General features: G+C 37.8%; 1 protein-coding gene across 6 annotated transcripts in view; it reads right to left on the bottom strand.

Moving 5' to 3' along the window:
• The window catches only part of GRM5 (glutamate metabotropic receptor 5), a 457,668-nt gene that overhangs the window by 7,854 nt on the left and 422,455 nt on the right, over positions 1 to 27,359 (bottom strand). For 4 of the 6 annotated variants that reach the window (XR_012497441.2, XR_012497443.2, XR_012497442.2 and 1 more), the window contains exon 9: positions 10,186 to 10,281. The exons of the other annotated variants lie outside the window; for them this stretch is intronic. Coding sequence is in view for 1 of the 4 variants with exons in the window: in XM_074335623.2 (XP_074191724.1) it covers positions 10,186 to 10,281 (96 nt within the window). In the remaining 3 variants the exon portion in view is untranslated. The remainder of the gene's footprint in view (positions 1 to 10,185; positions 10,282 to 27,359) is intronic. 6 annotated transcript variants of the gene reach the window in all.

Here is a 27,359-nt window from a genome sequence, read left to right as displayed (position 1 = left end):
TTTTTGAAGCATCAGGATTATACATATGTCTAAGAGGCCTGAGGTAAGAAAAAGGAAAGGGAACTTTTCCTTACCTGTCTATAACACTTCACCTTACCCACTGAGTATTCCGGACATTGGAAAAGAAGGAGGAGGAAAGAGGAATGGACGAGAGACAGGACAAATTGTTGTTTACATCTGTAAAGGAGGACAAACTGGCCAAAACAATAATGAATAACAAAAACACTAAAAAACCTTCTTGCTGTTTCCAAGCACCAATTAACTTTTTTGCCAAATATAATATTATGTAATTAATCTATTGTTTTATTGTTTATTAAATTTGCTCATTGTTTCTGAAAACAAAACAAAACATTTCTATAATGTTTGTTGAGGGCTAGGGTTTCTTTGTGTATTTTTTTTTTTTTTTTAAGATTTTATTGGGGAAGGGGAACAGGACTTTATTGGGGAACAGTGTATACTTCCAGGCCTTTTTGCCAAGTCAAGTTGTTGTCCTTTCAGTCTTACTTGTGGAGGGCGCAGCTCAGCTCCAGGTCCAGTTGCCGTTTCTAGTTGCAGGGGGCACAGCCCACTATCCCTTGCGAGAGTTGAACTGGCAACCTTGTGGTTGAGAGCCCGCACTCCAACCAACTGAGCCATCCGGGAGGCAGCTCAGCTCAAGGTGCCCAGTTCAATCTTAGTTGCAGGGGACGGAGCCCACCGTCCCTTGCAGGACTCGAGGAATTGAACCAGCAACCTTGTGGTTGAGAGCCCACTGGCCCATGTGGGAATCAGACCGGTAGCCATCGGAGTTAGAAGCATGGAGCTCTAACCGCCTGAGCCACCAGGCCTGCCTGTTTGTTTGTTTGTTTGTTTATTTATTTATTTATTTATTTATTTATTTATTTATTTATATTTGGGGTTTGCCACAATGACATCTTACAGCTTTCTCACAAGTTTATTTTCCTCCTTCTTCTTTTCTATGTAGGACACAAATAATTTATTTAATTTAAGCCACTTCTGAATGCCAGCTTAATGACTTTTCCCCATTTCTCTATCCATCTGCCCAAACCTGCAGAGAAATTTCCCATGGCACACCATCATTAGGAAGCAAATGTTAATACAGAGAGAGTTTTGCCATCAAAAAGTCTATGGAATTTAGAATTTTTGCATTTATTTTAAATGGCTGTTGAATGGTCTGTGTGGTGTTTTCCTCAGAACTTGTTTAGCGTTTTCTTAATAGCATATAAGCAATTAAAATTCTCAGAGTATTTCATTGAATAGGAAAAAAAACAAAACTAAGTCCTTATTCTCTCTTTTGTTACGTGGCTTATTAATACTTTCATAAGTTGTGGTTTCAGAGCATCAGAATAAGCAAATGTGTTTTCTGAAAATTAACAAATTCTTTTTATGAAAAGGTTATCTTAATTACTAAACCTCTCGGAGATTTGGGGCTTGAGGGGTAGGCAGGAGAGAGGTATACTTTGATTTTAAGCTTCCTAATACAACAAGTATTAAAAACAAAACAAAACAAAAAAAACCTTGGAACATCATTAGCACATATATCTTTGGAATGACATCAGAAAACCATTAGGTCAATAAGAGAATTTCATGAATTAAGAATATTATAAACAGAAATTTGCAATTGCAGTTCCAGTTTATGCTTACTTTACTCAACTGTTTATCAATACATTTTTACTTGCAAAAATTTGCTTTAAATTACGAAGTGAAATACAGCTTTTAAAAGATACTGAGGAATTTGATATTGTTTATATTCAGACATTCTAAATTAGGTGGAAACAGTTCTTTCTGAGCCTCACTTAAAACCTAATGTCTTGATTTTGACAATTACACTGAAAAATACACCATCATATATAAGAATATGGCAGAATCATTTATATAAATTTCCCCAGTTACAGCACAAATGGATGTAGATAGCTATCTCACTGACAAAAGCAATTTAAATGGCTATGATGATATATGCATTAGAGATGTATGTAGAGAGAAAAACACTCGAGTAAATGGAAATGAAGTCAAGGACTAAATCACCTAATACAGACACATAATCAAAACAATAGCACCTTATATTTGCGTAGTGCTTTATAAAGCACTTTTAGGAACACTCTGATTGTTGAAGGTAGATAGGATCAACATCTTTATTCCCCTTTCAAAAATGATAAAACTGAAGCTCAGTGAGATTAGGTGATTTGCCCAACATTACACAGTTAGGAAATGGCAAAGTGGAACTAATACCATATCATAATTTCCAGTTCCATTTTTCCATGACAGTACACTGTCTCTAATTTGCTTTTTGAAGCGAGGAGTTCTCCTTATTCCATGGAAGACAAGCCTCAGATGCTACCTGGTGATGATATGTGTTTTTAAGTAGATAGTCCTTTGATTGATAGTCTCTGTTACTCTATGTCTATACTTCTTAATCATATACTTTGCAATCTCAAGAAAGCACCCTATATATCTCTCTTTGGTCATTAACTCAAATAGCACAGGGTGACAAGCCCCTACGTTTGTCAAGGATAATGAATGGATGCCTTGATGATGAAGGCACTTGAAGCTTACAACCATATAAATTCATATTGTATGGCCTTTTTAGCCTTTTTTTTTTTTATGCTGTCATCTAATAAAAGACAATTGTCCTATATGTAGCACACTTGATTCCTACCCTGATAGTTCTGTCATTTCCCCTCTGAATTATTTGGAATACCAGTAAATGAAAATAATTGTAAGCATAACCTTACATCTGCACCATTAGTTGGTAGTTTAACTAATTTGGGAACTAATGACATGTGATACTTTCACAACAAATGATTTTATTCATCAATGCTTTTTGATATTGTGGCTGAGAGTTATTGGTATAAAAGACTTTCCTCGAAGAGGGTAAAATCAAATCCAAGAAAGAAGATACATACAGAAGAAGGCTAACGATATGAGTTACTCACAGTATTGTTATAGAAAGAAGTTTTTCTTTTTCCTAGGACTGTGAAATGAGGAAGCAGATGGGCAGGTTGGAATGGTGCTAAGTGTGAGGAGATTGAGGAATGGTGGGGCTCGGGAACAAGCAGCTCATTTAGTTTCTGTAGAGTACAGATAACAAGGGATTCAAACCTTCAAGAGGAAGAAACCATTTCCAGCAAGAGGGGAGGGCCTGGCCAGGGTATGCTGCCTGGTTATGGGAGACAGATTACATATAGGCCTTGAATAATTAGTAGATTATGGCAAAATACAAAAAGAGAGTGCTAGGCATTGGCTTCCAGGAGGAACAGCAATGACAGAAGTTCAGGAATCCATAAGGAATTTTCTAGAGATAAGCAGTAGTGCACTTGGCCTGTGTCGGGATGGAGTAAGACTTTAAAGGCATCAGAAGGTAGAGTTTGGACTCTAAAAATTCTTCCTGGCCACCCCTTACCTACCAGGATCTTCTTTCTTCTCCTTTCTTTTGCTATTTAAATAAGTCAGATACAGATGTAATCTATATGCTTGACCAATAAATGAATGAATATATAAAGAAATACTCATGGCTTCTTTTGTATGTTATTTTTCAACTGTAAATATTCTATTAATATTTTATATATTTCACCTTCTTTCTTGACCTCAACACAAATAATTGAATGCAGGAACCATGCCTTAATCTCCTGTAAACTCTCACCCCAGTTTTATCTGTTGACCTTATTCCTCATCTGGCCCCAGTCCTGGTCCTACTTCAGGAAAATGTTAAGGGCAAATTAATATTTATCTGTTACTTTAATTAGTCCTCTAGGCAATGAGGAACAAAGAAGATTGACATAAGCAAAAATAGTGGTGTCCGGGATAGACTTAAGAGCTTGTTTTCATAGTGCAGGGATGCAGTGTTAAGATGCTGACAGGTGTGACGAAAATGAGGATGGAAAGGAAGATACTGATAGAAAAACTATTGTGAAAGAAAAGACATTTGTCTTTGCCTATAAGGTTTTTCTTGTTGGTGTTAGAGGAATTCAGAGAAAAGGCTGCTCACTGGGGAAGAAGTTTCAAGGAAGGATTTGCAAATAAAGTGGAGCTTAATGAGGCCTTATAGCCTGGGGAATCTTAAAGTAACATGGATAAAGAAAATTCAATTAATATGTGTATTGCATACATGGCAAAGAAGCTAGTTCCACATGCTTACTCTCATGAAACCCTTCCAACATCCTCCCTGTGAGATGGAGTTTCCCCTCTCTTTTAAGTAGCTGGGGAGGGAGCATGCTTCTGTGATAATTCCCCCAGAGCACACCTCTTTCTAGGTCTTTAGTCCCTAATAAAATCCTTGTGGGAGGAGAAGCACTGGGCCTTATTTTAACCCCTCTTTGGTTTAATGGCAACAGGTGGCCTTTTCAAAATGTGACATATCCTTTCAGGATGGGTTATTAAAGTAACTGATGGTTCTAATACACCTGCTACTTCCCCTTAAGTCCTCATAAAGAGAAAGCATCTGAAAAAGGATGTAATGCAGGAGCGTGTGCCAAGCAGAGGCATTTTGTTGGATCACCACATAGTTTCCTTTTTCAAATTGAACTATTTCTTATGACCGATAATTCAGTAACCTGGACTTAAACCTCCTCAAAACTAAACTGCACCTGATACTGAGCTCTAACTGCTAGGCTTCATGTGAAGGGCTTCAACTAAGATTAGAGGACTTTTTTTTTTCTAAAACAAGAAATGATCTTTTCCCCCCGGAAATCACTACAAAGCCCAGATCACAATTGCGTAAAGAGACAATGAAAGAAAACACAGCTGTTTTGTGCTTGTGGGCTGGTATGTCCAGGAAGACTTTGTGGAGGAACCCAGCTTGATTTAAACTGTGAAGAAAACATGAGATTGGGATTGATAACAAAAGAGAAGAGAGTTTGGGGATAATAATAGCTCCCATTTGAATAGAATTTACACCTCACAAGGTGTTTTCACCTACATTACTATATTTGACCTTCGCGACAGCTGTCTGACATAGCACCTACTGGATGGTATTTTTCATTGTTTGTGAGTCTGTTCCTGCACTAAACTCGGAACACTCTTAACGGCAGTGAGTACATGCGTCTCCTGTGCTTATATGGTATCTGGTGTGCAGTAGGTACGCTGGGAGTGTTGCGGAAATAAAATAAGGTCCATCATCTTGAATGCTTGGAATGGAAAGGCATTATTAACCTGTACTATAGATGCAAAAACTGAGACTTATGGAACTTAACTCAGTTGTACAAGTCAAATAAAAGGCAGAACAGCAGTGCCTGAGATCTGACCCTAAATCCAGTCATTGCCACCATGCACTGTTGTCTCTGTGCTAAGTGCTGAGTGCACACATGAACCAAGGGGCTAACAAGACAGTCCGTTGGGGAGCGTCAGGGAAATGGCACCACCCAAGGTTGTGTCCATAAAATAACCTGATAATAAGTTCCAAAGCTCTGTATCAACATTGATCTGAACATCACAGAGATGAATCCTGAGGGACCGTAGAATAAGAGGATGTCACAGGATTTTTACAATGGTTTCTGAAAAATGATTTCTGTATAGACAAAAAGACTCCTTTTGATCTTAATTAAGGCATCTCAGCTAAAGCATCACACTCTGGCTACAGCTGGAACCAGATTTTCAGGTCTCTTGGATTTCAGAATTTTCATTAAGCCACTATACTATGTAAGTTCTTTAATATCCCTGATCTTTATTTTCCTCATCTGTACCATGGAAAGGAAAAATACCTTGCTTATGATGTTTTTGGGAGAACTTAATGCATAATATGTGAAGGGGCTACTTACAGAGTCTGATGTAATTACATACATAGTAATTACAGTAATGGAAATAATTATAATTATTCTTATCTGTTTTAGAACATCTCTAAATGTAAGTCAGAACATTGATTTGAAATTGACTTTGGGAAGGAATGAAGAGGAGACGACTGCAGAAGTCCTAATCTATCACTGTGCAGTTGGCTGGCCTCTTTTGTTCTGGAAAGGCAGAATCTTTCTCTTCTGTGGATTCTGAATTTTATGTAACTGTGTGCATAGCCCTATCTGAACACTCAGTTCATGTTTATTGTTATTTAGTTTCTATTTCTATTTAGTTTCTTAATTCTATTTGCACTGTCATAAACTATAGCAATGATATCAAATGAGGAGTTAATCTGATGCATACACTGCCCTGTGGGAGAGGGGTTCTATATTACATAACATTGTCTATTTTTCTGACTCTGTGTCCCAATAGACTACAGATTTTCAAGGGCATTGGTTATTCACTTATTTCCAGTGTCCTGTAAGTGCTTGGCTCATTGTAAGTGCTTAATAAATGAACATTAAATGAAGAAATAAATAATTGAAGGAATGAATGGCAAAACAATCCTAACACAGACATCACATTTTGGTGTTACTTTTCAAATCTGAGTTCTTAGTAATTCAATAACCATTGTTACATCACAGTTACCAGATTCTCTATGGCTTTATTAAGCATGCCCACTAAAAGCAGATGCTGCATCTACTAGGTGAAAATCAGTTACTCAACTGATTGGAGGTTAACACTTGAGGTGATTGATATCATGACATAGCGTCAATAGAAATAACCAGGTGCCACTCGCCTTCCTTTTAGCACTGGTTGGGGACTGTAGATCTATCAATTTCAGTTGACTGAGGGAGCTCTTTCTCAAAGAGAGACTGGGGGTGGTTCAGAGTGTCTTTGCCTCTCCTTCATGGGGTGCAACATGAGCACATCAAACACAGACTCCCAACTACCACTCCATTGTAATACCCCTGCTGAGACAGGAGATAACAACGTTCCCTGTTGAGGTTTTGCGCCTGTGGGTGTACCATCTCGGTATGAACTCACAGTGGTAACAGGGTTTAGAGAATTTCGAGTGCTTAGAGCACCTCACTATTTAGGACTCTCTTTCACTTCTCCTGCAATCGGGAGGACTCTGCTCTGAAACACGTTTAGACTGTCCACTGTGAAAATATGAAAAGATGACAAGTTATGCTGTATTCAGACAGAAGGAAAACAAAACTGTTCACATAATGGGAAAACAGCAATAGAACATTTCAGGAAGCTGGAGTGTTATGGATACATAAAAGGTTCTCATTCCTTTCCAAATACGGGGGTAGAAGTAAGAGGAAGAAGGGAGGGAGTGTCTGTCTCTAAGGCCTTGCCAATATTATAGATAATAATGTTCTGGCCGGATGTGACTACGTGCATTATCAAACTCTTCTCCCTGCCAGGCAACTTGGCTCTGAAGAATCACCCCAGGCATGAATTCACAGGGTTCTGTCCTTTCTAAAGTTTCATTATAAAAAAACAGGCAAATGAGATGTGGGCAAAACTCCTGGTTTTCTGTGGTTGTTTGAGCTTCCTTAGCCCCTCTCTGGGATTGGTGACTCAGTAATGGCCACAGAACCAGCCCAGATGTTTGGAGTAAATATAATGCTTAAACATGACTCTGGAAAGCAACGGGAGGGGGTGTTGATAAGAAACAGGGCCCTATCAGTTGATAATAAAAATATCTGTAAAAGTCTCATACAATTATTCTATTCCTAGTTCTTTCATTCGATTCCAGAGTCACTGAATTGGAATTAGCTACTCTAACCTCTTATTAGAAATGATTTACATTGCAGTTGGCTCCTCTCTGATAGCTTTTCTCTTAATGTTCATTTTAAACTTATTTCTCCTGGATAAATGTCATTGTGTGTGTGTGTTTATATAAACAAATATGAAGTTGAAAAAAAAGATTTGAAGGCCTTAGAAATGTTGGCCTCTCTTTCGTATGTCTCCAGGCCTTTTCTCCTCCCTAATGGAAAGCTCTCATAGAGCACTGAAGGACTCTTTCCCTCTCCCACACATTCTTTCTCTCTCATTGTCAGTTTTTATTTCATGTTAAATAAATGGGAAGGAAGAAAAAGTAGGAAGAGAAGACCATTTGTTCCCAAGTAACTATGCTTATCTGTAGGGCAGAGGAAGTTACTCCAACAGAACTGTCTTTACTACAGTATGTTCTATTTCCCTCTGCCTCCAAAGGACATAGCCATGTAATAAGCCTTGATATTGCCTTGACTCTATATCTAAACAAGTGAGGAAACACAAGCTAAATGGTATCTTGCTGTTGTAGAGAAACTTGTACCATTCCCTGTGTAGACACGTTGAATGTCTACCTCTGTAGATCTAGACCTGACCCAAGGAAGTTTGGTCTGTCTGATCTGGGGTCCCCTTACCCTCTGTGTCCCACTGTCTTCTGTCTTTTGTCCCCTCCTTCCCCATTCTCAATCAAGAAAGCCTTGAGCAAATTGAATCGTGCTGATCAGATCTGAGAGTTCCAAGCATTGATGAAACACTCCCAAGACCACCACATGACAGAATTGAGACCTAACGTTTGCCATGAACAGCTCCATGTCATCTCCTAGATGAATGGATTATTCCTAAATATCAGTTTATAGACTGGTTAAATCAGAATGACCTAGGGAACATGTAACACTATAGATTTCTAAGTTGTACTGCCCAGGATTTTGCCTCAGCATGTTTGATAGGCAGCCCGAGTTTGCTAGGTTTGGGAACTCCAGTCCAATTATAGATAATTGCCTCAAATCAAAAGTCACCCTGGACAGAGTCCCAGCACACATCTGATGCAGTCATTTTTACCTTATCCAACCAACTTCGGTGTTGTTTGACTGATTTTGAAAGACAGGAATTATGATACTTTGTCATATCTGGATGGAAGGAAACCAGGAGCCCCAGGAACAGTCTATTGATTTACTCCCACAAAATAATCTATTGAGGCTTATATACCAGACACACTGAGATCCAGCGATAGCTGTACGATGGAATCATGGGCATAAGGCCATCAGGTACACTAATGTGCACACATGTATACCTACAGACATACACATGCTGTCATTGCCTTTTCTGTGGGAGCCATGGATGAAGTTGGCCAAACTTTAGCCAGAGCTGCGATGAATGATTGCTCAGGATGTATACCGCACAGTTCCGGGCACCATTTTCACACACTGCCATGTGAATGGTTCCTCAGAAGTTGTGCACTGCAGTGGTCTTTGGAGAAAGTTAGACATTATTTTGAAAACCAGAAAGAGTCCCCTACTGAGGAAGCAAATCCAGTGTTTGGGGAAGCAAATACAAAGTTCAACAGAATTCAACAGGATTATGTTCTTGTTATGCCGTTGGCTCTCAAGCTCTGCTTTCAGCACATGTGCACACATACATATATACACTCTCTACGTTCTGCATTTCTCCTTTACTTTAATCCAGGATGATTGGCAAGAGCCTCCTTTCCACACCTCTGTACCACAGATGGGTCGGGAAATGCCACAACCAATTAGAGGTGGAGGGTTAGTTCACGGAGAGTGATTCCCCAACCTCTAGGCTCCTCCAGCGATCTGGAACTGTTTAATGCCAATCTTGACAGTCTTTCTCTCCAGAGCCCTTTTCTTGAAACCCAGTCCCATGCAATAAAGCACGATAATTTCATGCAACACAGCTCAGTTGATGCTTCTAGTTCCAAATATCCCAGTTTACTGGGCACAGCTCAGTTGGGAATGCCTGGTATGAAGGAACATGCACAGCGCAGCAGCAGGGGGTATTCACCACCACACACAGAGAAGTAAAGGAGATGCAAAGCTACGGTGGCTAGAGGAGGACGAGCTTTCCTGATTTTGGTTCATGAGAAGCCTCTTGCCTCTACAGTTTACTAGATTGGCATGGCATTTGCCCTTCGCTGTGAGGTGATGTTACACTCTAAGTCAGATTAATTTCCAGGTTGTCTGGGATCAGGAGCTGGATTCTTCCCTTCATTGCAGCCCTTCCCTCAAAACCAGTCCTAGGCTTTTGTATTGGCTTTCCTAAGTAATTGGATAATCCTGAAATGTGAATTTCCTCCAGTCTCTTCCACTTTGCAAACTCCAGAAGCAATTGACCGATACGTCCAAATCCATTGGAGAACTGACTGTGAGCTACGGCTTCAGGCATGCAAAGCGTACAACCCTGGGAATAGCAGCATCTGGGACAGGAGGCTCCCATAACTTCACACGAGGATGGCATGGGATTTGCAAATCAAACACACACAGAGAACCAGTGGTGGCCCAGGTTGGACACACTGTATAGGATGCACAGTTGAGTGAGGACCCAGACCAGGGAGCCACCTGTTCTCTAGCTTGCGTACATTTAGTTCACACCACCTCAGGCCACTCACAGTTTGCTTACCTGCTCATTGTTGCTCTCCCACCATTCCCCATACTCCCTTTGGGGGTGAAACACTCTATTTCCGACTTGTGCTGGGCCAGTCTCCTGTCTTTGTACCTGGTGAGCATGAACAAGGACAGGAGCAAACAGAAAGATGTGATTGTATGCTTAACTGGCCAGGCTGAGGAATAGCTGTGGCTGCAGAGGGTTGCCCCATGCCCAGACAGGGGCTACTGCTTTTCACTGCAACGGCTGCCCTGTGATACTTTATCAGATGACTAGATGGTATATGGATAACATTGGGGATGATTTTGTTACTTCTTGGTTTACCCTTTTACATTGCTTATTAATCTGTGAATTCATCACATTTAATAGTCAATGGTAAAAGGAATGCAATCCTTAGCATCTAAGAAAAAGATGACTATCAATAAGTTAGTATTTATTGTTTACCATGTGCCAGACATGGTGCTACAATGTTAACTAAAATTAATCCTGGCAACAACCCTGTAGCACAGACTCTTATTATATCCATTTTATTGAAGAAGCAGCCTAAGATTGTAAGGCTGACGTAGATTGATCAAGGATTTTGAACACAGGGAGTCTAAATTTAAAACCCAGACTTTTAGCCATTATGATATGTTGCTTGCCATTATCAGTTTTGTTTTTTTAAAATCATTTTTGTCATTAACGAACCTTCACTGAGTGTTACTATGAAGTGTGATCAAAAGATATGGTGAATGTTCAAATTAAAGAAAAAATTACAGTAAAAAGACACATTGCCATTAATCCCCCTCAAAATACTTCTCTTCTCTTTGAACACACTTATCCCATCATTCTTGTCACTCTCTGAAGCAGTTTTGAAAATCCTCTTTCATGAGTGTCTTTACTTCATCCTCCATCACGACAATGCTCCCTATCACACATCACTTCTGGTAGGGCAATTGCTGTCAAATAAAAACATTACAGTGTGTCCTCATCCACTGTATTCACCAGATAGGGCACTGTGCGATTTCTGGCTCTTCCCCAAAGTCAAAATGGCCATGAAAGGTAAACGTTTTGAATTGATTCAGGACATTGAGGCAGCCAGGACAGTGTAACTAAAGACACTCATGAAAGAGGACTTCCAGAACAGCTTCAGAAAGTGGCAAGAAGGATGGGATGAGTGTGTTCGAAGTGAGGGGGAGTGTTTTGAGGGGGATTAATGGCACTATGTCTCTTCCTAGAATATTTTTTTAAAAATTTAAATAGTCACCATATTTTTTGGTCTCACCTCGTATGTCTAAGCATTATATTAGAGACTGAGGATTCCAAAAGGGAAAATATGTTCCTTGGATTTAAGAGATTTATACAACCATTAAGCTGAAGTTTGAGAGTCAGTAATGAGCTGCCTGCATTGTAGAGGGTGGCTCAAAACAGCTTTTGCCTCAGAATGGGCAATTCACCACACCTGGAAGGTACTAGCTGTTTCATCTAAAACAAGTTACGAGATTCCCAACATTAGTCTGCTACATGCATCAAGATGAGCTCTTATATTTGATTGACAGTTTTCAAAACCAACACGTTTTCACAGAAATAATCTCTTTTTTATTCATCACTTTAAATCTGTGGGGTAAAGAAGCACTGTTGTGCCCCCATTCTCCAAATGAGGAAACTTAGATTTCCTTAGCTGACTTGACCAAAGTCAGAAGCCTAGTCAGTAGAGAATAACTGCCAGTAGAGCTTGCAGGGGCCCAAGACACTGAAAGTTTATTATGTTTTTCACTTCTAAAACTGGAGCCTGGCATGATGTCACTTCATACACATTCCCAGTATTCAACAGGCAGTGATAAAGTGACTTATTGTCAGAAGGCTTGTTAAACTTTTCAAAAAAGTTTCTTTTCCTGCTGTCTCGAATTGATATTAAATTTAAAAAAAATGCAACAAAATTAAAATCATTATTAGTCCTGGGATAGAGGCCTTCCTCTTAATTTGTTTTTTTTCTCTTCAGATATATTAAAAATATTTAGTATTTGATTGAAAATGGCTCATTAAATCAAGCCAAATGGGTGGAATGGATTACCTTGTTCACCAGACATGATTTGAGCATCGATTAAATTCTAGGCAATGGGCTTTATCCTGGCAATGAATAATGCACAGGCCCTCCCTCACAGAGCTCACAGAGTAGTTAGGGAGAGGAAGGGAAGAAGACAGTAACTTTAGGTCTAGATCATAAAGAAGAGAGGAAGAGAACTTAAAGACTTGGCTAGAAGAGGTACAGCATCAGACCAAACCAGATTGAGGAACCTTTATTTTACAAAAGCAAATACCTTAGGAGGGGATTTCTTGTGAAGTACCAATCATTGGATGGCATCCCGCATGTCAATAGACAACATTTTGTGCTTTTTTGTGAATAGGGTTGCACAATCAGAATGCTGCTCAATAGCTTAAATTAAAACAAAGTTAATATTAATAGAATGGAGTTACTGGTGGTCATTCAAAGGGGTTCTTAAAGTATTTTTTAATATCTTCTGTTAGGGTAATTGCCAGTTAATTTAAATCTTTCTTATAAGTTAGGACATGGGTACTCTTCATCCTCATTAGCCTTCTCTTTCTTTCTGTCTCGTATACATACACATTCTGCCAAGTGACACTGATTATGAAATAGATCCCGAACATCCTATCAAAAACCAACCACCTTTGGTAAAAGCTTTTATAAAACAAAACAAAACACTAAAAAAATATATAAATCCTGACTTATTCCAATAAAGCAAGAGGTACATTAGACTTTTTGAAACTTTCAAGTAGTTCTTGTATTCAAAGTAGGGTGAAAATGTCATTTTAAATTCAGAAAGCTCATCTTTGCTTTTGGATGGGACCCTTTTTGTCTATAGCTATGATTACAGCTTAATTACATTCACCAGACACATTTTTATTCATTCACTTATTCATTATTCTATTCATCAATAATGCGCTGTTTCAAGTACCTCACAGTGCTTTTATAGTCTCCACCACAGATGTTCAATTCTTTCTATGGGTTTATTTCAGAAAATAGGAATATCAATTAAAAATAGTTTAAGCTTTTCTGAATGTATAGCTTATATCAATTAAATTATTTTTTATATAATAAATTTATATATCTTTTAAGCACTTACTAATATATATACACAACACACACATACACACACATCTGCACACACATACTTGTGGGGCACTACTTTATATGCTGTATAATACTAACTCACTTTTCAAATAAAATGCTTAGTTTACTATAAATATATCCAAAGTCACAATAGGAATAATAATAATAACAGAATATTGACTGTGCCGGGTTTTCTGTACATTATCCTCAATTCTTAGAACTACCCTACATAGTAGGTGCTATTATCCTCATTCCAAAGGAATGGACATTGAGGATCCATGTCAGTAAGCCCAAGCTCACACCGTTCATGAGTTGGGAACCTAAGATTAGAAATTGGGCCTCTCTGATTCCAAAGCTTATCTTCCATTAAAGTTCTAAGTAACAATGTCAATAACTTTAGAAACATAACTTTGAAGGCTTATTATTTACCTTTTCTCTCCTTGACCCCAATTTGCAAATGTGTAGTATAGTTAACAGACAACCAATGGAGGATCGAGTATAGGATTTCAAATTTTGTTCCCTCATTTGGGTTCCTACAGATGTTCTATATATGTTTAATTTACATCATACAAATCATTTACTGAATACTCCACTGTGACAAGGAGCAGGTGGGTAAGTTTATGACATTGATAAGTGCATAATATAGAGTGGGAGGACGAAATGTAACAGATCATTTTTAAACAATATGAGAAGTTTTATTATAGAAACAAATACAAGAAGGTCTACCTAAACCATACTAGAATGGCAGGGAAAATGTCAGTAAGACATGATGCCTAAGAGAAATCTTGAAAGATGAGTAGGAATCCCGTGTGAAAAGATAGCTAGGTCGATAGATAGGATAGAAAATCGAGAGTGAACACATGGACAGGCTTAGCAGCACGGTGTGTATGGGGAAACAGTGTTTTTTATAGTAATCAAGCATAAAATAAGACAAGGTAAAATGGGCAGTGTGGGTGGAGACACATGTAAAACAGAACTTATGGATGAATTTATCTTGTAGGTTATGAGATTCCACTGTGATATCTTTAAGCTAAGAAAAAAGTGTGGTCAGAATTGATATTTAGATAAAATACTATGGACTTGAGGGAGCAAAACTAGAGCTAGAGAAACTCATACTACTACAATAGTCCATGTGAGAGATGAGGATATAAGGCCTCACTGCAGTGATGTTATGGACGAAGAGTGGAGAACAGTTTTGAAAATATGTGGGAGGATTTATTGGATCATGAGTGTAAGACAGAGATGTGTGGCATGTTACGCCAGTTACTGCCTTGAGGGGTGCACTTAACTAAGTTAAGAAAACACAGGAGAAAGAGTATATTTGGGGATAGAAATAAAAAGCTTCATTTTGGAATATTGAGTGTCAGGTGCTGCTGGGATATCCAAGTGGACAAATTCAGTAGACATGTGGGTATAAGTATCTGGAAGTTAGGGAACTGTTCCACACTGGGGAGCCACCAGCATGCAGATGGTTGCAAATACCGTGACAGTGGTTGAAGCGCTTATAGAAAGCGTGTAGAATATGGAGTCAGTGGAGAGAGGGGCTTATAGACGTCATCATCCTACTTGTTCAAAAACTCGTAAGGATTCTCTCAAAGCATTTACTGAGTACATACTGTATGCCAGGTACTGATTTCAGAGTTCTTGAATCTGCTAATTTATTTTTTACAGTTTCCAGAACTCTAGATTTGTGTTCCATAGAGCACTGACACTTTGGTTTCTGGGCCAAAACCTTGGCATGAAAAATTGTCACAATACTTTAAACAAATTTAAGAGTGAGTTGTTCTGACATTAGCTTCAGCTACCTTCCGTGAAGATTTTTTTTGTTTTTTTGTTCTATTTGTACCTCCTTTGTCCAGGAAGCTCTAGCTCCTCTTACTCAGATCTGTAAGAGCTCACATTTATCTGGTGAATTTAAAAGATGTGGGGGAAAGAATCACTCAGGATTAAATAGAAAATGTAATTTCTCCAAAATGATATGAATCAAAAATTCAATTTCTTCACTCCCTTTCCTCTTTCCCTACCAATACCTACTAAACATTGGATTACTGAAATTTCTATATAGACTATGTGGCCCAGAATGGATAAATGAGTCTAGAATGAGATGACAGACTAGAATAAAATGAAGAATTCAAGAAAAAAACATGTACATTAGGTGAAATGGCAGACGTTGGGGGATGATGCCAGAAGCTGGAAGGAAAGGGGAGAGTTTGATGTTGGAAGAAAAGATTCCTTATGTGAGGGAGATTCAGGTAATAACAAGTTTATCAGAGATAGGGTGGCTAAAATGATGATTCTAATTGCATTAAATTCAATCACTAGAATTGAAAGATAAGAACATAATGATGGGTTGCCCTATACACAGGCACTAATGTAATCCAAAACTATAGCACAGCTTGAGGTGGACAGAAGTTCTTTACTAGGAAGTTGGCAGTAAATAGTAATTATAAAGAAAGTTGAAAGATGGAGGGATAACTAGATGTCAGGAGCCTCCAAGGAAGCAGAGATTTCAGTGTTTCCATTTCTATGAGTGAGATATGGAATCTGTTTAAATGCAGCATTGAGTTGCTGACCCCCACCTCTGTGCTTTGATGAATGTGTGATATGGAAGAATAATAAACTTATCTGAAAGGGCTACAGAGGAAGGGATGCCCTTAGGAGAGAACCAGGTTTTATTTAAAGAAAAGATGGGAAATGGAGTGTTTGGTGAATAGTTCAAGATAAAGAAGGGTCTTTATCATCAACTAGGGGTTACAGACAGAGCCTTCAAATGGTTTGGAAAGGAAAAATCCAGTGGATGAAACAAAGAACAAATAAGTATAAGTGGAATTTGCCAACATGATACTATTTATGAGATGCTGGGAAAATTCCATTGGTGAATTCTTTCACTTTCCCCTAAAGTCAAGAACAAAGATTTTTCCACCCTCCATGAGTGAGGAGGCTAATGATGCAAATGCTGCTGTGAGTAGATATCCCATGGGTATTTGGAGAGATGTTTCTCATAGATATTGCAGACTCTCTGAGAACATGGTTAGAGATGAGTGGAGGAAGACAGCATAAGGATCCTAGTGGCCTCAACAGTGAAGGGAAAAAAACGACAGAAAAGAAGAAAGCTGAAGGTACCAGGGGCACATTTCCTTGACTCCAAATTTGGCAAGGGTTTGTCCTGCTTAAGGTTTTCTTCTTTCCAATGATACGATTATCTTGAGATATAATTTTCTTTTACCATCTTCTCTCCCACACTGACTCTTACTATGTACCTTACTCTACTTCTTGAAGGAGCATTGAGTTAAATTTTCTGAATTCTCCTAACACCCAGCTCCTTTTCTACTCCTAAGCTAGGTATCATTCAGTTCAGTGAAAACCACAGGGAGATATCTCCTCATCTGTGTAGAAACCATTGTATACATATTTTACTCAATCTATCATTCTTTAAAGTGTTCAGAGAAAAAAACCAACATGATTTCTCTTAGAAGCCAATGAAAGGGAGATGGAAAATGTTACATATTTCATATATGTTTTATGTGTACCTTTAGTAATTCAATATGGAACGAACACTGATGGGGCAGGAGGGTAAGGCTGGAGAGTAAGTAGGTAGGAGGACATTCTTCAAGGCAATGTCTCATTTAAACCATTATTAATGCATCCCATTTACAAAGCAAATTTAAATCTTATTTTTCCTCAACTACTTGCTATTATTCAGAATGGAAGTATGGCATGAGCAGAAAAAAAAATTATATGGAAAGAAAAGAGTCTTTATTGACCAATAAGGTGAAGAAAAAGTAAGTGACTAAATGAGGGACGCTTGAAGCAATTATAGAACAAGTCACTCTGAATGTCACAGAAAACCCAATAAGGGATTTTTATACCAAAATTGCAGTCCAGAAGGCAGTTTCAAGGCTAAGATTGAGTATAAACCTGGATGACTAGAAAATTAAAAAAAAAAATGATCAGAGTGAATCAGCCTGTGAATGAGAGCATGGATGAATAAATGAATGAAATGGAAAGGTAACTTTAGAGGTTATCAAATCGCCAAAGGGATTTGTTTTGTTTTGCTTTTAACAGTAATGGCAAAATGACATGACTTTGTAGTCTTAGCTCAAGAGACCAAGAAAGAGGGACAAGAATTAAAGATGTTTGGGGAAAGGGAATAACTAATGTACAGAGTTTTCAGATAAAATAATTATATAAAAAAAGGAGGAACAAACACATTTTTTTTCACTTATACTTCATAATTCAATAGTATATATACATAGCCAGACTCTGACCATTTCTTACCTCTTCCTCTATATACTCCTCTGGTCCAAGCCATCATCATATCTTAGCTTGAAAATTGTAATAGCTTCCTAAACTGGTCCTGCTTCTGTCCTTACTAACACCGCCTTATTCTAGCCCAACCCAATCCAACCTCCACACAGCAACCAGAATAATCCTGTCAAAACAAAAATACTGTTATATCACTGCTATGCTCAAAACTCTCACTTACTTGCCCAGCTCTGAGTAAAATAGAAATTTCTTATGTTTTTAAAAGTTCCACACAATCTCCTTCCCCATTACTTTATTACATTATGATCCTATAATTTAATTTTTTTCTCCCTTGCCCACTTTCTTTCAACCATACTTATCTTGTTGCCTGAAGAAACCAAGCATCCTCCCACCTTAACAGTAACCACTCAAAAAAAAAAAAAAAAAAAAAAAATCCAGAACTGAAATATATAACATAAAAAAAAGAAACAGAGAGAAAAATCATAGAATACCACCACACTGAAATAATAGCAACAAAAAAGCAAAGAAACAATGGAGATACAGTCCTACCAGAAAACCAAAGATAGAATGATAGGAAATCTTCATTTATCAATAATCACCCTACAAGCAAATGGACTGAATTCACCAATAAAAAGGCACAGAGTAGCAGATTGGGTCAAGCAACTAAACCCAACCATATGCTGCCTTCAAGAGACATATCTTAGCTATAAGGACAAATATAGACTCAAAGTGAAAAGATGGAAATTGACACTCCAAGCAAATGGTATTCAGAGAAAAGCAGGTGTAGTTATACTGATATCAGATGAAACAGATGAAGGCAACAAGAGACAAAGATGGACACTTCATAATGATACAGAGGACTATACAACAAGAAGACATAATAGTCATCAATATTTATGCCCCCAATAAGGGAGCACTGAAATATAAAAAGCAACTACTAACAGAATTTGACCAAAACAAAGGGAGAAATTGACAAAAATAAAACTATAGTAGGGGACCTAAATACATCATTGGCAGCTATGGATAGTTCATCCAAACAGAAAATAAATAAACATCAGCCCTACATGACACATTAGATGAAATGGACATAATTGACATAGAGGAGCACTTCATCCTAGAACATCAGGCTATACATTCTTTTCTAGTGTACAGGGGGCATTCTCAAGGATAGACCATATATTGTGACATAAAACTAACCTCAGCAAATTTAATAAGATTGAAATCATACCAAGCATATTCTCTGATCACAAGGCTTTGAAATTGGATATCAACTGCAAAAAGAAAGCAGGAAAAACCACAAATATATGGAGATTAAACAACATACTTTTAAAGAACAACTGGGTCAAAGAAGAAATAAGAGGAGAGATCAAAAGATACATAGAAACAAATAAGAATTAAAATACATATTACCAAAATGTTGGGGATGCAGCGAGAGCAGTTTTAAGAGGGAAATTTATATAATTACAGGCCTATCTCAGGAAAGAAGAAAAATCACAGACAAATAACCTCATGCTACACCTTGAAGAACTAGCAACAGAAGAACAAATGAAACCCAAAGTCAGTAGAAGGAAGGAAATAAAAATCAGAGCGGAACTAAATGAAATAGAGAACAAAAAGACAACAGAAAAAATTAATGCGACAAAGAGCTGGTTCATTGAAAAGATTAATAAAATTGACAAACTCTTGGCTAGACTCAAGGGTTAGATAAAAAGAGAAAAGACACAAATAAATAAAATCAGAAATGCAAGAGGGGAAGTTATCACGGATGCCACAGAAATACAAAGGATTATCCAAGAATACTTTTATGAAGGGCTACATGCCACCAAATTCAATAACCTAGAAGAAATGGACAAGTTCTTAGAAACATATAGCCTTCCTAGGCTGAACCATGAAGAATTGGAAAATCTAAGTAGACTGATCACCAGTAAGGAAATTGAATCAGTTATCTGATTCCCATCGGCAAAAGTCGGGGACCAGACGGCTTCACAAGTGAATTCTACCAAACATTCAAAAAGGCTCTAATACCTGTCCTACTCAAACTCTTCCAAAAAATGAAGAAGAGACAATACTCCCTAACTCATTTTATGGGGCCAACATTACCCTGATACCAAAACCTAGTAAGGATAACATAAAAACAGAAAATTACAGACCAGTATCTCTGATGAATACAGATGCAAAAATCATAAACAAAATTCTAGCAAGTTGAATGAAATAATGCATTAAAAAGATTATACATCACGACCAAGTGGGGTTCATCTCAGGGTCACAAGAATGGTTCAACATACACAAATCGATCAAAGTGATACACCACATAAACAAAATAAAGGACAAAAATCATGATTATATCAATTGATGCAGAAAAAACGTTTAACAAGACACAACATCCATTTATGATTAAAACACTTAATAAAATGGGTATAGAACGAAAATACCTCAACATAATAAATGCCATATATGACAAACCCTCAGCTAATATCAAAATTAATAGTGAAAAACTGAAGCCCTTCACTCTACATTCAGGAACATGACAGGGCTGTCCCCTATCACCTCTGCTTTTCAACATAGTATTGGAAGTCCTAGCCAGATCAATCAGTCAAGAGAAAGGAATAAAAGGCACCAAATTGGGAATGAAGAAGTTAAATTCTCACTTTTTGCGGATGACATGATGCTATATATAGAAAACCCTAAAGATTCCACCAAAATGCTATTAGAAACAATAAATGGATACAGTAAAATTGCCAGCTACAAAATCAAAGTACAGAAGTCCATTGCATTCCTATATCTTAACAATGAAATCTCAGAAACAAACAAATAAAAAAACCAATTTCTTCTGCAATTGCAACAAAAAGAATAAAATACCTAGGAATAAAGTTAACCAAGGATGTGAAAGACCTATATGCTGAAAACTGTAAGACATTTTTTAAGAAATTGTAGAAGACACAAAGAAATGGAAAGACATTCTGTGCTTATTTATTGGAAGAATCAACATAGTTAAAATGGCTGTATTACCCAAAGTAATATACAGATTTAATGCAATCCCCATCAAAATCCCAATGGCATCTTTTAAAGAAATAGAACAAAATATCATCAGATTTGTATGGAACCACAAAAGATCCTGAATTGCCAAAGCAATCTTAAGAAAAAAGAACAATGCTGAAGGCATCATACTCCCTGACTTCAGCTTGTACTACAGGGCAATAGTATGGTATTGGCAGAAAAATAGACACACAGACCAATGGAATAGAATTGAGAACACAGAAATAAACCCACATGAATATGGACAGATAATTTTCAACAATGAAGCCAAAAACACAATGGAGAAAAGACAGCCTCTTCAATAAATGGTGCTGGCAGAATTGGAAAACCATGTGCAAAAGAATGAAACTAGATGGCTATTTGTCACCATGTACCAAAATTAACTCAAAATGGATCAAAGACCTAAACATAAGACCTGAAACAATAAACTGCATAGAAGAAAACATAGGCACCCAAACTTATGGACCTTGGGCTCAAAGAGGATTTTATGAATTTGACCTCAAAGGCAAGGGAAGTAAAAGCTAAAATAAATGAATGGGACTATATCAAACTAAAAAACTTCTGCACAGCAAAAGAAACCATCGATAAAATAAAAAGGCAACCAATCAAATGGGAGAAGATTTTTGCAAACAACGACTCTAATAAGGGTCTAATATTCAAAATGTATAAGGAAATCACAGAACTCAACAACAACAACAAAATAAGCAATCCAATTGAAAAATGGGCAGAGGACCTAAAGAGACATTTCTCCAAAGAGGACATACAAATGGTCAATAGACATATGCAAAAATGCTCAGCATCACTAATCATCAGAGAAATGCAAATAAAAACCACAAAGAGATATCACCTCACTCCAGTCAGAATGGCTATCATCAACAAGGCAAATAGTAACAAGTGTTGGAGAGGCTGTGGAGAAAAAGGAACCCTCATACACTGTTGGTGGGAATGCAGATTGGTGCAGCCACTACGGAAGGCAGTGTGGAGGTTCCTGAAAAAATTAAGAATAGAATGACCATACGACCCAGCTATCCCTCTCCTGGGTATCTACCCCAAAAAATCTGAAAACATTTATCCATAAAGATATATGTGGTTCGATATTTATTGCAGCTTTATTTACTGTGGCCAAGACATGGAAACAACCAAAATGTCCTTTGACAGATGATTGGATAAAGAAGTTGTGGTATATGTACACAATGGAATACTATTCTGCCATAAGAAAAGATGAAATAGCGCCATTTGCAACAATATGGATGGATCTTGAGATTATAATGCTGAGCGAAATAAGTCAGACAGAAAACGTCGAGAACCATATGATTTCACTGATATGTGGTATATAAAACTGAAACAACAAAGGAACAAGACAAATAAATGAAGAAAAAAATCTCACAGACACAGACAATAGTTTAGTGATTACCAGAGGGTGCGGGGGAGGAGAGTGGTAGATGAGGATAAAAGGGATCAAATATATGGTGATGGAAGGGGAACTGACTCTGGGTGGTGAACACACAATGTGATATATAGATGATGTATTACAGAATTGTACACCTAAAACCTATGTAACTTTACTAACAATTGTCACCCCAATAAACTTTAATTAAAACAAAATAGCCTACCAGGACCAGCCTACTTAAAAATGCAGTTGTGACCCCACTCTTCCTGTCACCGTTTCCTACTTTTGGTCAACATAGTTTATATTTTACTTATTTGTTTTTTTTAGTATAATTTTTCCCCAGTAGAATCTTCAAAAGAACGTAAGCTCTATAAAGGCATGGATTTTGGACTGTTTCTTCACTGCTATCTTTTGAGTGCCTATGACATTGCCAAGCTCATTACAGGTGATAATATTTGTTTAATGAATGCATGCATGAATGAATGAATTAATAAAAGTAGAACCACGTTATGGGGAAAATTTCAGGTGGGAAGGAGGAAAATTTCAGGTGGGAAGGAGGAAAATTTCAGGTGGGAAGGAGGAAAATTTCAGGTGGGAAGTAAGCTTATATAAAATGACATTAGATCTCTTGATAAAATTGGAGTGGAATGGGAGTAGGATAGGTGGAATTTAAGGTTTGTAAAAGTCAGAGTGGAAAAATGAAAAAGTCACTTTGGGCAGGAAGCTTATGGAGTAAGCAATAGATACAAGGAAAATGACTGGCAGGAAGTGAAACACTGAGGCCAGGAAGTTAGTATAAAAGATACTCATTTTTAAACAAGTATTTGCCCCTCCTTCAATTGGCCAGATTCTTCATAACAAGCTGTCCCATTCTTACCTTCAGGAGGTAGGTGCTGATTAGACTAAGGTGACAATGTAACCCCATTTTGCTTATCAGTTTTGGCCAGTGATTATGAGAGAGGGTCTTCTGGAGATTTCTGAGAAATTTTTTTTTTTTTTTTTTCCCAGCCTGAGCTGGAAAACATGATTTCTTTTTGCCATGGAAAGTTGTCTGGACATGACACCTGACAATGCTCAATGCTACAACCAGGTTTCAGGAACAAAAAAAGCTAAGCCAACATTCCAAAAAATTGAAAAATTAAAAGAGAGTCAGTTCTGGACGATGTCTCTGAACCACTGAATTGGCCTCTTTAACCATAGAACTTTTTATGTGAGACCAATTCCCTTATCAGGTAAGACACTTTGAATTAGGTTTTAGATTCTCTGATGTCAAAATCCCCCTACCTCTTATCTTGCTTTCATTACTTCCCCTATCAAGGCTGAGCCTAAGAATTTCTAAAGTTATTTATAACATTTACTTAGGTTTGGATATTTATAAGGTGTGTGTGTGTGAGTGTGTGTGTGTGTGTGTGTGTGTGTGTGTATTTATGAAGACCCTAAAAAAGCAACTTACTGACAAATATTTTAGTTTTACCTTACTGTTTATATTCTTTTAAATATGCATTATTCCTTTTTATACATACTATTGTATATAAAAAAGTTTGAGGGTCTTCATACAGTTAGGTTGTATAGAAAAAAGAGAGGGAACCAGACTGGGTAAAACAAAGCATTGTTTTCTCAATAATCCTCATTTTACTCGTAGAGAATACCTAAACAATTGGCTCTCATAACCATGGGACAAACATCACTGCTCACTTACTGGAAGCTATGCTAATTATAGTCATAACCAGTGTGATATTGTAAGGAAAATAATTATAAAAAAATATTTGGTCAATCTAATGACCATAGCTCCTGGTTCAAAGCTTTCAAAACCTTTGGAATTTCCCAAGTGCTGAGAGTGATACAGGTATCTTCTGGGTTGATGAACACATGGAGATGCTGGGAGAGAAGGGCAGGTGGAGAGGGCGTGGAAGCTCCATGCCCGGTCCCCATACCTTGTCCTATACATCTCTTATTTGGCTGTTCCTACATTATACCATTTTACAATAAACCAGTGACCTAGTAACTAAAATGATTCTCTGCATCCTGTGAGCCATTCTAGTGAATTAATCAAACTGGGATGGTGGAGGTTTTGGGGGTAGGGGTCTGGGGGTTGAGGGAATCTCTGATTTATAGCCAGTTGATCAGAAGCACAGGTGATATCCTGGGTTTAGGACTGATATGTGAAGCAGGTGGTGCTTTCTTGTAGGACTGAATCCTTAATCTGTGGGATCTAATGATATCTCCAGCTAGATAGTGTCAGAATTGAGTTGAATTACAGGACACAAGCTGGTGTCGGAGAATTGCTTGTCGGTGTGTGGAAGCCTTCTACCACCACATTGCAATTGGGTCCAGGAACCCCAAATAACCAGTTACTATGGGTTTGGCTTTGATCTCAAACTGATTAGCCAGGGGGAGCTATCGCAAGTCAAAACACTTGTAAGTACATACTTTGATAAAGCTTTTGGTCACTTATGTTTGCAGAATTGGCATTGGCCTGCATGTATTTGTCGAAGATTTCTCTCAATTACCTTTCATGTCACTAGACTAAAAAAGGATTAAGAAAACCAAATGAAGAAAACAAAATTCTGCATCACTATTGCTTACCCCTTACCTAGTCAGTTATGGATCCATGTACAGTGGTCCTGGCTGTACTCAGTGGCGATTTTGGAATTCTCTTCCAGGTGCCATCATAGTCCTGAGCCCATGACAGCAAACTTTTGGAGCCAGTTTTTGTTTCTTAGTTCTCCCTTTCCCTTTGTTCCCCTGGCTTTGGACAGTACATTTCTGCCCTTAGTTTTCAATCTTGACTTTGTTGCAATCTTTGTTTCCATTTCTTTGTACCACTATGAACATTTCTATCAGCTTTGGACACATGCAACCATGTTCCCATGTTGTTCCATGTTGGTTCCTCAAAGACCAACCTAGACCTCAGCTTTTGGACTCCGGGCAGGCAAAGTTCAGATCAAGCACCTACCCATAGGTGACAGCTTTAGCAATCGCCAAGAAACAATTTCTAATTTTAGAATGTATGCAGGAGAGTACAGCATAATGCATTTTATGTTTCAGATTTATTGCCATGTTATCTTCAGGACTACCTAATTTTGGTTCCTGGCAGTGATAAAGTAAGGAGAGAAATATATACATTTGAAGAGCTTTTCAAACATTATAGAAGGCTTTTCCTATACCACTTTATTATCTCAACAAACTCAGTAATGTGATTATTATCCACATCCCTCAGAGAAGGAACCTGTGGCTTAGGAAGCTTCATTGTCTGGCCAAGGCCCCATAAATTGTAAGTCACAGAAACGGGGTTAGAAACCAGATGTTTTACTTCCAAACCTCATGCTCTTTATTAACACTTCACTTTTTTCTTCATTTTTATGCTGAAAAAGCTTACCTAAATAATCTGATAACTCATCTGAGAGACTGAGAAGGTCATACATGAAGGAAATAGTGCATGCTTAGTGGAACGAGGCTTGGAGCACAATATAAACTTATTTTTTTTCAAAGGTCAAATTTTACTTCACAATGGCCAGGTGGAATAATCACCCTTCAGGCCCCTTGCTAACCATGTAAGCAGACTGCCATTCCTCTGACTGGAGTTTAACCACACAGGAATACACAAAACACCGAAGGCTGTAAAAAAGGTATCTCTGAGAACTGATTGTCAGGTGTGCAGGATACTGTGTGATATCAGAAGACAGACAGGATGAGGTGGTAGAATATTTCAACAACCATAAGGTGTTACAAAGAGAGCTGAAGGAAAGCCCAAGTCAACCTTTCAAGTCGAATTGATCAAAGCAGAATTCTAGAAGACAGAAGATAAATCCTTATGAATCTTCCATTTAGAGGTAAAGAGTCACCTACTCTAGTTCAATGTTACAATGTAGTATTGCCAAATACCTTGTTTCAATCTCACCCTTCTGCCCTCTATTTGTCTACATGTAAGAAACTACATTAGGATGGTTTACTACGTGTTCCAGCAGATCTTGTGGTCTCTACACACAGAATAAAACAGCTTTGCCCATACTTGAAATGTCAAGTTGATTCATTCAAAGATTTCAGATTCAAAACAAAAATTGAGCATGATTAATATGCCCAGAAAGTAATGTCAGAATTGAACATAAGTTGCGAAAGTATTTGAGAAGCTGCCAGGGAACATATTGCTCTGTCCTCTATAAAATAAAAGGAAAGTAGAAGTTGACAGGTGGGAAGCAATGCAAATAAGCAATTAAAATATAAAGAATCAGCTAAACTGACCCAGGAATTCTATTCATAGGATTTTATTCTAAAGAAATAATTCAACAGCAGCTCAACGTCTTCTGTACAAAGACTGTCCCCTTCAGTGTTACAGAAAATAGCAAGAACAAAACAAGAACAAACAAACCACTGGAGAATAGTTTAATAAATTACAGCATAGCAATATTATGGAAATGCATTAAACTTTGTATTGAGTAAAGCCTTTTATTTAGCTTCCACAGAATTCCCATAGGATGTATTTTAATCCCACTTATGAGAACTTGTTTTCAGCAATGAATCATCTTAAGCCATTGCCTTTTCGATGTGTGCTTTCCTTCAGCTTTGCTGTTTGTTTCACAATCAATAGAAACCCAGGAAGAGACAGATTTTAAAACTAATTCGAAGGTGATTCACAGCCTTGCACAACATCCTCAACAGGGGAAACTTTTCAGGGAGGAACAAAATATTGACAAGAAGCAGGGTCTCCATACAAGAACAGTATCAGCCTAAAGAAACATTGCAGTAAAGCATTAATTAAAAGCTATTGGCTTCTACTTCAGGACTGGGGAATTTTCAGACAAAAATAATTTATTCTTCCTAAAGACAGATGAGTAGTTTTCCAACAGGAATTTTTCTTAACATTTTTTTGTGTATGAACAACTGGAAGAGCTTTGGTGTGAGACCAAGCAAGGTAATTGTTAAGAGTCAGTATTTACTGAGCACTCGGAATATACCAGACATATTCTAGGTACCCAATGATCTAATCATTGCAATAGCCGCATGAATTAGGTACTATTGTTATCCCTGTTTTACACATGAGGAAGAACTAGGACACAGGAAGATTAACTTGCCCACGCTTACCTTATTGGTTAACTATGGTGCATAGTGTTTCTCACTAAAATGCTGGTTACAAACACTAGGGGGGCCATATGTGGGTTTGGTTCTGTCTTTACATGGCTTAAGGCAAACGGGTAACTGCACTATTTTTCAAACCCTTTCTTCTTTTTCCTGATCGACTGGCTTGAGGCCCTGCTCTGCTCTTTTTTGACCCTTTCTACCTAGTAGAGAGAAAGCCTGATCTTTCTTCATTACTGACCTTGATTCCAGTTTGCTCTCAGCAACTTGATTTTCTCAGCCTGGGGTCTGCCGAAACCTCAGTGCTTC

The sequence above is a fragment of the Rhinolophus sinicus genome, chromosome 14 (genome assembly GCF_057876585.1).
Source record: "Rhinolophus sinicus isolate RSI-liver-muscle chromosome 14, RSI-T2T, whole genome shotgun sequence".
In the NCBI taxonomy this organism is placed as follows: domain Eukaryota; kingdom Metazoa; phylum Chordata; class Mammalia; order Chiroptera; family Rhinolophidae; genus Rhinolophus; species Rhinolophus sinicus.
Note: the sequence above shows the minus strand (reverse complement) of the source record. Positions and strands in the feature narration are given on the sequence as shown.